Genomic DNA, 12,498 nt, shown 5'->3' with positions numbered 1-12,498 from the left:
TCAAAATTAATGTTTATGCTCAGCTTAAGGGACAGATGGGAAGGAATTATTAATGCCATTAGCCTTGGTGTCATAAGGTAATACAGTCAACCGAATCACTGCTGTTCAAGGGGCTATCACGGTTACTTCAGACATATCACAGCCTCTGCTGAAATGAATTCTCCTCATCTGTTACTTAACTTTGTGATCTCAGTTTACTTATGTTAGGAATAAGATCTAATAGATATAATGTTAATAGTATCTACCTAATAAGATTATCCTGAGGTTCTACAAGATAATTTATATGAAGCTTAAGGACAGCGCCTAATGTTTAGTAAATAGTCATTAAATTTAGCTAACAAGAATCATAATTCATAATAGCCACAATATGGAGCTGTGTGAATTAAAGGTATTTATGATGTTTAATGCATATCTCGGATGGTTTTAAACCACAGGAAAAAAGAGTTAGTACTTAATTTAGCATGTAATGGAGAGGTGTTGTTTTTTTTCTCCCTCTTTTTTCTAGCAAGGAATTGGCTTGACAAGAATTCCTCTTTTGAAAGAGGAGTTTGTCAGCAGTAGGAGGGATGGCGTGGGGTTAGTTAAGAATGACTCCTAGGCTTCCAGCTTGAATGAAAACGAGGTTATTGGTTCCACTAATGGCAGTAAGATGATCTGGATGAGGGACATACTTGAAAACTATTATGGATTTTAACATGTTGAGAATAAGGTGTAAGAATAATATCCTTAATATTAATAGTGTATTACTGAATAAGAATATTAAGTTTCTATTAAAATATAAATAATATTACTATTGTTAAAATAAAATAGAAATAAAGCTACAGAGACTTCATGGGAAATGTGATATTGGAGATATTTATTTGATATATGCAGATGCAACTGCATTTTATTGGTTTTATTTATTTATTATATGATTTTATTTATTTAAATTCAGTTAAGCTGCATTTAGGTGTTTTTATTTTGTACAAGGTGCTGATATCTGATATTTTAAGAAAACAAATTTAATAGTTGTATTTTTATACTATATGATACAAGTTCTTTGGGTAACCCCAAAATGATAATTTAGGCCTGAAAAAGGCATTATAATGATTTACCCTCTATGAAATAAATTTTATAGAATGTTGGATGGCAACATTTTCATATAGGAATTAGGCATTTGACAGATATATTCAGGGCTGACCTTCCTATAGATGGAATAAAAGATTTTATGTTCTATTTGCTTTTTGTATCCCACAATTAATTTAGAATATTAAATTTCCACTGCTGAAGCACATTGAATGCTAAAGTGCAATAATTATTTAACTTATTTATAAATATTTCAAAGTGTTATTTATTCTTTTGGGTAGATAAAGGCCATGAGTGTAAGATTAGTAGGGGGGTACTGCAGCTAAACTATGGAAGGAACTAGAAACCTATGTAAAGGGAAAGTTAGGATCTCTGAGTACAAATTCTGACCAACTTTATAATTTTCCTTATTCTATCCCTGGATAGAGAATGTTTACTTTCCATCAAACAAAATAAGGGGACAAAGCAATAGGCATTGTGTAAGACAACTAGTTCATATTTTTCTTGGAGGTTGTGCTTTCAGTTGAGGGTTTGCTTTTAGGAGGCCAAAAATATACTTTTTAAAATCAATAACTTAGTATACACATGTTCTGGTGTTTAAATTTACTTGTACAAATGGTGGGAGAAAACACTGAACTCAATTAATTAACCAGTGCCACTCAATGATGCCCCTGGGTCTCAGCATTGTATTCTTAGGGATGAGCTGCAGGTGAGGAGGTAGAAAAAGTGGCCCCATTGAAATAGAAACACAAAGCAGCCTGATGTACTGAGGCCTGACAGCTTATATGTGTTTTAGCAATTCCCTTGGAGATTTTTGCGGTTTCTTCTTTGAAAGGCCATGACAAAGACCTAATAATTGTTCTTAGGCTTTCCTAACAGTGTAAAATGTTCTTTTTTTCTTTTTTGAGACAGAGTCTCACTTTTTGTTGCCCGGGCTAGAGTGAGTGCCGTGGCGTCAGCCTTGCTCACAGCAACCTCAAACTCCTGGGCTTAAGCGATCTTCCTGCCTCAGCCTCCCCAGTAGCTGGGACTACAGGAATGTGCCACCATGCCCGGCTAATTTTTTCTATATATATTTTTAGTTGTCCAGATAATTTATTTCTATTTTTAGTAGAGACGAGGTCTTGCTCAGGCTGGTCTCGAACTCCTGACCTCGAGCGATCTACCCGGCTCGGCCTCCCGGAGGGCTAGGATTACAGGCGTGAGCGACCGCGCCAGGCCCCTAACAGTGTCAAATGTTCTGACAGCTATCAATAAAGCGTCAAATCCAGTGACTTAATAGCACTTTTATGTCTCTAAAGTCAAAATAGTTTCTCTAGTTTAAAAAAAAAATAAAGATAACAAACGGTAAAGTACAGAAATCTTGAGAAAACTCTTGCATTGAAACCGAAGTTTTATACATAAGAAGCAACATTAACAGCAAACATGCAGGAAGCCCCTGACCACAGGCTTAGGGGCCACTATAAGGCTGAGGATAGAATTTGAGAGACCACTAGTTCTATAGGAGAATTTAATTGGAGGAGGAGGGGAAGATGCAGTAGGTTAGCCTTCTTTGGACAACTTATTTAAGGAATTTGGGCCATCTAATTATCTTTCTTCATTTCTAAAAATGGGTCCTTCTAAATTCTAAGAAAGCCACTGTTTATTTCAGTAAAATATATGATATGGTATAATTATATTTTTGTGAGTGTTATACTTTACAGAACCTTAGAACCTACTGAGTAATTGATGTTTATAGGACTTTTATGCCTCTTGAAACTAGAAACTTTGGTTTTTACATTTAAGTTTATTATCCTGGCTTATAGCTACAGTTCTTTACATTTATGTAATTTTGGAAGTTCTATCTATGATTTTTTTTGATGCCAGATCCTTGGCTGAGAATGTACTAACGACATTTTTACTACTATGAGAAATAAAATTTATTTTGAAATAATATACTTTATACTACTCTTAGCAATGTTAAAAGAAAATAGAGGGGCCTGACTATATGCAATTTAAGGTAAAACAACTATAACTATTTTGACCTTTCCTTCCTAAATCTTTTATTTGCAATTACTTTTTTCCCCTTGGCTGACAAGGTAACATTTATTGATAAATGTAGATTTTGCTGAAATATAGATGTTTTTCATGTGCCACAAAACAAGTAGTTGAAGATGGGAAAAATTCATTTAGTTATTGGGTTCACAGTAAAAAATATAAACAAATTTTAAAAGAAGCAGCTATTTAAAAAAAATATTTAATTGTATGAACTTTTTATCTTGCCAACCTGACACATGTTCAAGAAGAGAATGAGAAGCCAAAACCTGTCTTCTTTTACTAATGATTAGTTTTTGGCTTTCATATTAGCCACGGTGAAAATGAAGGGAGCATCTTCCAAGTCCGCCCATCATAGTCAGAGGGCAGAGACAACTGTGTTGATCTGGGTGAACACTCGAAGAGAGGGCATTCCCTGTACTGGTGACTATCACAAGCGTGTTGTAAAAATGCCCTGGAAAGGAGAACCTGCTTTACCTCCTTTATCACCAGCCGCTTACCCAAGAGTCAGAAATAAGTGTTCTCAAGACTGCAAATTCTAGAATACTGATCTTCTCTGGCTACAGTTTCCCATGTCTTTAGAGGGAGAACCTCAAGTAGTCACACCAAAGATCAGCGTAACATTGATGGGGTTTTAAACGATGACATAGATAGCATGGTCTGCATTGGTTTGTTCTCCAGAAATACACCGTGTTTTAAAAATTCTTAGTGTCTATTTAAGCCCATTTTTTTTGATAAAATAAACTTGGCAGACAAATTAATAAGAAATTGATTTGCAAGTCAAAACATCCCAGAATTCCTCTGCATTTTCTGAAATACTAACTCAAACACACACACACACCACACACTTTAATTCTTGCTCTTGAAAGTTCTAAAAATCAGCTCTCTCATGTGAGTAATTTTTCTGATTTTTTGAATTTATATCCCATCTCTAATTTTGTTCAAAACCAGTTGAAAGAATTCCAAATCTAGTATTAAATTCTGTAGAGAAAAATGGAAAATACTTCTCTTAATTGGATACTCTTTAAACTTGATGATTTTTGGGGGGGATGCATTTTTAAAATTTTGTGCCTGGACCCTTTGAAGTTCACCTTTAAGTAATTATCAAGTAACAAAATATTTAATAATCAATGGTACAGTATACCACGGCTCTCTGATATTTTGCTTTGGAAAAATATAAAAACTAAAACAGACCAGGAGGATAACAAATACCAATAATCCCACATTTGTATCATGGGTTATAGTATTCAAAGCCTTCTCACATTCATTCTATCATTTTGTTCTTCACAACCATCCGAGATGGAGGCAGAATGGATACAGCTAAGAAGGTGAAAACTCACATCCACCACAGCTGTAAAGATGAAAAGCTAGGGTTTACATTTGGGTTTTCTGAAGCTGAGTCCAATTATTTCTCTGCATCATTAGGCTTATTTTTGACCAAGATACACAAAATATTTTCTTTAACAAGAAACACAAAATGTTTACATTTAAGCTGCAGCTAAGGGGCGTGATGAGTTGTAAATCATAAGACACAGTATTGAGATTCTTAGTGAATTCCAAAGGCACGAAAGAACATATTTGCAAATTGCTTTATAAAAGTGCTGTTTTCACTGTCTGAGATGAAAATTTCCATTTACTTTGGCTAGATGCATAGCAAGAAGATATTTATCAGTACTGTGGGGCTGACAAAGTGATAGCTCTACAGATGGTTATATGAGAATGAGCAAAAATAAAAGAAAACATGCAAGAACCATTGCAGTCCTGCCAATTTCTAGGACATCTGCATAGATGCACAGATCCAGTTTGTAGCTTATGTCAAATACATTCAGAGCAATGCATACACCAACGAGTTTCAGGTTCATTGCTGTGTCCACCTCCAGAGGGCTACAATATGTGGTGTGACTAAGAATAAGTAAAGGGACTGTGAGATTTTTTTAGTTAGCTGAATGCAAGAAAACATTTTACCTGTTAGAATCAATGTCGTATTTTAACAAATAAAGATAAACTTGTTTTGCTTGAAAACATATTTGTTGGCAGTACAAACTTACTTGTTTTGAACTTTAACTCCATATTTTCCTGTTTTGCTGCATATGTTTCTGAAGGGGATTTGAAAGTCATTTATTTATTTATTTATGTTTTACTTTAAAAATCCAGAAATTGGTGAACTTAAAAAACATCTGGACCCAATTTCATTGAATTCATTATTCTCATGATTCTGTCAGGTATTTTTTGTGTTTTGAAATCAGTAAAACAAACGGATAATACAAGTCATGATATTATTTGAAGATCTAAAGGTAATTTTCATGAGTCTCTGGGATTTATTAGCTTTTTTTTAAAAAAAGTGATTTTTTTAGGATCTTTCTTTAAGTTATTGATGAAGTACCTTCATTATGATATACTTTTTTTTAAATTGAAGAAAAAATTATGTACAAATCTGAAGTGTATAATCAGGAACACACTTGTGTAACACTCAATCAAGATATAGAGTATTTCTGTCATCCCTAGAAAGTTCCCTTAACCTCTTCCAGGGAACCCTAGCCTGCTATAAACATTCACTGTTCTGATTTCTGTAACTTCATATAAATGGAATTATAGAATGAATTTTTGAGATTTATTATTATTTGTATCATTTGTCTATTTTTTATTGTCACCTGGTTGCATGATATACTATGATTTATTTATCCATTTTTATTTTTGATGAACATTTGGTCTGTTTCTCCCACTGGGCTATTGTAAGTAATACTGCTGTGACTACTCGCAGATAAAATATTTGGCGCCCAGAAACACTAACTTATCTGGGTTATACACCTAGGGGTGGAAATATTGTCCTAAGGGATGTTAAGTATAACGTTAGTAGATGCTATCCAGAGTGGTTGTAATGATTTAATAGACCAGAGATGTATGATACTTCCAATTGTTTCACATTTTTGGTAACATCTAGTATTGTCAGTCCTTTTAATTTCAGTCATTCTGGTAGAGATATATGATATCTCATTAGGGCTTTAATTTACAATTCTTTGATAAGTAAAAATAATGGGCATACTTGTATGCATCTATTATCCACTTGTGCATTTTCTTTTATGAAATATCTATTCAAATTGACCTGATTTTCTTTTTATTATTGATTTGTAGGAGTTCTTTATGCAAACTGGGCACAAGTCTTCAGACAGATATTTGTAGTACACATATTTTCTTTAGTCTGTGGCTTGCCTTTTCTTTTTCTTTTTTCTTTTATTATATTTTAATCCACCCATCTGCACACTGAACTTGCCTTTTCTTAATAATGTCTTTCAAAGAACAAAAGTTTTGAATTTGTTTTTGTGTACTTCATCATTTTTTTCTTACATAGGTAATACTTTGTGTCTTCTCTAAAAAAATTTGCCTATGCCCCCAAAGATTAGAGAGACAGTCTCTTGTGTTTTTGTTTGTTTTGTTTTTGAGACAGAGTCTCAACCTGTCACCCAGGCTGGAGTGCAATGGCACAATCATAGCTCATTGCAACCTCGAACTTCTGGGCTCGAGCACTTCTCCTACCTCAGCTTCCTGAGTAGCTGGGACTACAGGTGCGCACCACCATACCTGGCTAATTTTTAATTTTTTTTGTAGAGATGGGGTCTTGCTATGTTGCCCAGGCTGGTCTCAAACTCCTGGCCTCAAGCAATTCTCCCACCTCAGCTTCTAAAAATGCCAGGATTATAGGTGTGAGCCACCCAGGCTCTCTTGTGTTTTTCTGTAAGAGCTTCATAGTTTTATGTTTTGTGGTAAGCCCATGGTCCATCTTGAATTTCTGTGTAAGGTATATGTAGGGAACAAGTTTCCTTTTCTCCTCATATATTTAATAATTGTTGCTCCATTTCCATTTGTGGAAAGACTTTCCTTTTTCCATTTTGTTGTTTTGGTGACTTTTTTGAAGATCTAATAACTATATATGCATTAGTCTATTTCCGAAATTGCTACTCTATTTTATTGATCTATTTACCTCTCCCTATGCCAGTAACATACTGCCTTGATTACTGTAACTTTATATTAAGTTATGTAATAAGGAAGTATAAGTCCTCCAACTTCTTAGTCTTTATCAAAATTGTTTGGCTATTTTAGACTTTTTTACATTTTCTCATAGATTTTAGAATCAGTTTTTCAACTTCTACAAAGAAGCCTCTTATAATTTTTGATAAATGTTATGCTAAATACATTAGTCAATTTTGGAAGAATTGACTTCTTAGCAATATTGAGTCATTCAACCTATTAACATGGTATATATCTCCATTCACATACGTCTTTAAAATTTTCTCTTACTATTTTGTGGTTTTCAGTTTAGAGGTTTTGCATGCATTTAATTAAATAAATTCCCAAATATTTCAGATTTTATGCTGTTATGAATAACATTGTTTTTAAAATTTCATTTTCAAATTGTTTGTAGTCTGCATACAGAAATACAATTGACCCTACAACTCTGATAAAATCATTTATTATTTCTGGAAGCTTTTTGTAGATCCCTTAAAGTTTTCCATGTAGATGCTCATGTTTCTGCAAATAAGGACAGTATTGTTTATTTTTATGCAATTTATTCTTTTTTTGCTCATCACCTCATTGCATGGGCTATAACTTCAAGTACAATGTTAGTAGAAGTAGTAAGAGTAGATTTCCTGATCTTAGTACAAATGTGTTCAATATTTCACCATGAAGTAGAACATTAACTGTAGCCCCTTCGTCAGGTCGAGAGAGGTCTTCTGTTTCTAGTTTTCTGAGAGTTTTTATAATTAATGTCTGCTGAACTTTGTCAAATGTATTTTGTACATCTATTGAGTTGATAATATGATTTTGTTCTTTAATATGGTGAATTACTTTAATTTTCAAATATTAAACTGACTCAAGTAATGATATGTACTCTTCTACATATTTTCACATATTGCTGGATTTAAGTTGCTAATATTTTAAAGGTTTTTCCATCTGTGTTTCATGACAGATATGGGTGTGTAAATTTCTTTACTTGAAAAGTGTTTGTCAGGTATTATTAGGAATTATGCTGTCAATTTCCCTGTTCCTTTATGTCATGAAAGAATTTAATTCACCACCTCTCAATTGAGTTAAGTACTCAGAATTGAAATCAAAATTAAGAATTGAAGCCATCCAAGCCTGGAGTTTTTTTCATGGGAAAAGTTAAATTACAAATTCAATTTTTTAAAACAGATATATAAATATCCAGACTATAATATTTTTCTTGTGTCAGTTTTGATAATATACAGCTTTCAAAAACTTTAAAAATTTCATCTAAGTTGTCAGTTTTATTGGCATAAATTCTGCATAATACTCCTTATCCTTTTGATGTATGTACGATCTATGATACCTTATCTTTCATTTATCATTTTTCCCTCTTTTTGATGCTGAAAGTAATTTCATTATTTTTTGAGAGAGCCAACTCTTACCTTTATTAATTTTCTTACTATTTTTTTTTTTTTTTGAGACAGCGTCTCACTCTATCGCCCTGGGTAGAATGCCATGGTATCAGCCTAGCTCACAGCAACCTCAAACTCCTGGGCTCAAGTAATCCTCCTGCCTCAGCCTCCCAAGCAACTGGGACTACAGGTGCATGCCACCATACCTGGCTAATTTTTTCTATTTTTTTAGTAGAGATGGGGTCTCACTCTTGCTCAGACTGGTCTTGAACTCCTGATCTTAAGCGATCCTCCCACCTCAGCCTCCCAGAGTGCTAGGGTTATAGGCATGAGCCATAGCACCCAGCCTTTACTATTGTTTATCTTTGTTCTATTTCACCAATTTCTGCTATACTTATTACCTCCCCACATCAAGTTATTTTAATTCAATTTTCTTAACTTTTAGCTTCTTAAAGTGAAACATAGATAGCCAATTTTACACATTTGTTCTTTTATAATACAAGCATGTAATGCTATAAAATTTCCTCTACACACTGCTTTAGTTACATCCAACAAATTTTCATGTGTTATATTGTCATGATCTTTCAATTTAAAATATTAAAAAATTTCTTCTTATCCCAGCAAAATTCATTTTATCTCTTGTTTCTGTTTTTGCATCTCTAATATAACAGGGCTATTCATAAAGATCTTTAAGTTCTCTTTAGATTTATCATTTTTTGTTTATTGATTGGTTGAGTATTTTAAATTATAATTTTTAATTGGCCATAGTAGGCAGTTGGCTTTTAGGATTTGAAAGGTGTTTACATTTAGTCTATTTTTTTAAAGCACAGAATGTATTGAGGTATTAAAATATTTTTGCAAAACTATTTTTAGTTTCAAAATGTTTGGATTTGGAAGATGGCACTCAGTAACTTTCTCTAGTAATATGCAATGCTATTTAAAAGTGAAACCATATATTATATCCATTGACAATGGTAGACAGAAACCAAAGTCATTTAAATATAGTAATATATTTGGTGTTTATGTCTTCAGAATAGGTATAAAATCAATAAATAACATTCAAAATAAAGAATAATACTGAGAAATGAAATAATCTGAAAATACAAATAAAAAAACAGCTTCTCTGAATGGGACTATGATATAATAAAGAATATATCTAGTCTTCATTTGGGGTTCCTGGAACAGATCTTCAAAAACCCATGGAATTTTCTGAGTGAAAGGAGACTCTCTGATATGCTAATGAGGTGACTCTTGGCTGGGACCTAGATAGCTTCAGGATGGGCACTGGTCAGCAGAAGGACCAACTACATGATTAGAAAGTTGGAACTTTGAGCCAACCTGATCCCCTGGGAGGAGAGGGAGGCTAGAGATGGAGTTGAAGTACATGGCCAATGATTTAATCAATGGTGCCTAAGGAAACCCTGATAAATACTATGGATGCTGAAGCCCAGTAGAGTTTCCCCATTAATGAGCCAAGAGGGGGATGCACCCTAACTCTATCCGGAGGGGGCACGGAAGCTCTGATTCTGGGACCCTCCCAGACCTTTCCCTTTCCCTCTTCATTTGGCTATTTCTGGGTTGTATCTTTGCAATAAAATTGTAATTGTAAATATAGCACTTTCCTGAGTTTTGTGAGTCACCCTAACAAATTATCAAACCTAGGGAGGGTTGCAGGAATGCCTGAATTTGTACTGGGCTGGTCAGATGTATGGGGGTCCTGCTGCTCTACTTGGAGCTGGCATTTGAAATTCAGCCAATCTTGTGCAAAACCGAGCCCTTAATTTGTGGAATTTGATGCCAGCTCTGAGTGGTTAGCATCACAGTTATATAGTAGTACCCTACCATGGTGAAGAGGGGAGCAGATAGGGACACTATAGAGCAAAAACATGTATACTTGTGGCAAAGAACATTGGTCATTCCATTATCCAGGCTGGTTTTCTCACATAATACATCTTTTTTTCTTTAGTTAGGCAGATGTCTACGCAGCTAAAATCTTTATTTCTCAGCCTCTCTTGAAGCTGTGCACATACGACTAAATTCTGGCCAACAAGCTTTATGCAGAAGTGTTATACCCTCCCCTTCCTCTTTTTCTTATGAAAGCTATTTGTTGTCTCTGTTCTAGCACTTACCTCTTAACAGCAGAGAGCAATTGTATGTTTGTTTATTTCTTTCTTTTCTGGGAGTGGCACCTGAGATTCAAGATTTGACTCTCTTTAAAACATGTATTACATTACATAGGATTATTTAATACATTTATCTGAAAGACTAGTAAGTTCTGTAAGATCCCCATGAAAGTGTTGTGGCCTATTGATAACAGTCACAAGCCCTGGATTCTGCACAGAAAAGATGTATGTCAATATGCAGAGTCACTATTTCTAAAAACATCTGCAGAAAGAGGCACCTGTAAGAAAAACTCCTCCATCAGGGCCATGGTCCACCGGTAGTGTAGCTTCCAGGTTTTGGCCGGGTGGCTGATGTCTGCTGCGTGGAGAATCAGGGACATGGTTTTGGCTCTGTCAATCCTGTCAAACCAAGGACATGCTGAAATTATCAGAACAAAGTAACCAATTTACAGTCTTTTCCAAGTCCAAGCCCACAGACCTTCAACATGACAAAAGAAAATAACCTACCCTTCAGGCTGCTGCAAACTGTTTCTTATATTTTTAATTTGCTGGAAATGACCTGACATGTCTGTAGATAAAACCATTTCAATCACTAGGTTCCGAAGATCCCTGTAGAGTCATGAAAAGGAGAAAGGTTCATTCAGCCCTTTATTGTTCTGAAGTGGAACATTTCCTCAAATATCACTAATTACATTTTATTGTTCTTAATGGATAGGAACACAAAAAATGCTACTTGTTAAATGTCAAAGTGCTCACAAAAGTTGACATCAGTTTACCTTTGACCTCTCGTGGATTTAAGATGTTAGGAGCAGAGTGAACTGTGAATGACATTACCTGTGAATGACATTACCTGGAGGAACTAGCCCTTTGCCTTGTCATGCCCACAACCTTCCCCGACTAATAATTCCTAAATATTGATTTTCTATCTCACAGGATCTTTAGCCATTCTAAAGAAAAACTATTCCAAATATAGTAATTGAATGTTTTGGAAGAAAAAAAGTAGCCTAGTGGGGTTTGAGACTATTCTAAATCCGTATAGTCAACAAAACTAAAAGGCTTAATGTCTCAGGGAAGAGACAGGAACAAGAAGGCCATGGACTCTCAAGACCCTCCCTGCTCCTTCCTCACTTTGCATCTTTTTAATAAAATTACTACTATTAATAAAACCAGTACTATTTATTCAATATTTATTCAATCCAGGAACTGAATCATGAAGATTAAATGTGCTCATGCAAAAATTAATACAAAGCAACTAGAGCATTTTAGCAAGTAGTTGCTTTATAAGCCTATGAAGACATTTAATACTCATAACAACTCCCTGAGACAGTACCAGTATTTCTCCCCGGAGGATATTGAGTCACCCAGTCACACTGTTAGTACGTGGCTGAGATAAGATACAACCCCAAGAGTTCTCACTCCCAAAGCTGACACCTGGACCACTCCACTGTGCCAACCTTCCATCATGAGAACCTCAGGGAAGCCGAGATGCTAAAGTAAGTGGAGATTTTCTTTTGGGATCTATCCTTACATAACGTAAACAGAGCCATGGTACTACTGAAAATTTTAACCAAGATGCTATAAAAATGGTAATCATATCACAAAGTCTATACACAAATAACTCACCCTCATACTTCATAGAGAATTAGTCACCCCAGGAAAGGCTTGCATGTTCCACAATTCCTTGTTTGCTCTGTGCAGATAGGTTTAAAAAATCACTTGTACTAGAAACCATATTGTACTTTTATTGTGTGGTATGGCCAATAGAATAAGCTAAATCAAAGATGTAGAGAAAACCTGAGTAATGATCTTGTGTCAAAGATATTTTATCCAAAGATGATATGACCCAGTGGGATGATTTTTTAAAAAAATCCTTTTACAAT

At 34.6% G+C, this 12,498-nt stretch overlaps 1 protein-coding gene across 2 annotated transcripts in view; it reads right to left on the bottom strand.

Annotated features, from left to right (window-relative positions):
* The window catches only part of PDE1A (phosphodiesterase 1A), a 305,673-nt gene that overhangs the window by 30,300 nt on the left and 262,875 nt on the right, over positions 1-12,498 (bottom strand). For both annotated transcript variants that reach the window (XM_045558634.1, XM_045558635.1), the window contains 2 exons: positions 11,126-11,227; positions 10,897-11,017 (listed from right to left, as the gene is read on the bottom strand). In XM_045558634.1, coding sequence (XP_045414590.1) covers positions 10,897-11,017; positions 11,126-11,227 — 223 coding nt within the window. The remainder of the gene's footprint in view (positions 1-10,896; positions 11,018-11,125; positions 11,228-12,498) is intronic.

The sequence above is a fragment of the Lemur catta genome, chromosome 8, assembly GCF_020740605.2.
Source record: "Lemur catta isolate mLemCat1 chromosome 8, mLemCat1.pri, whole genome shotgun sequence".
Classification (NCBI taxonomy): domain Eukaryota; kingdom Metazoa; phylum Chordata; class Mammalia; order Primates; family Lemuridae; genus Lemur; species Lemur catta.
This window is presented reverse-complemented; position numbering and strand designations above follow the sequence as displayed.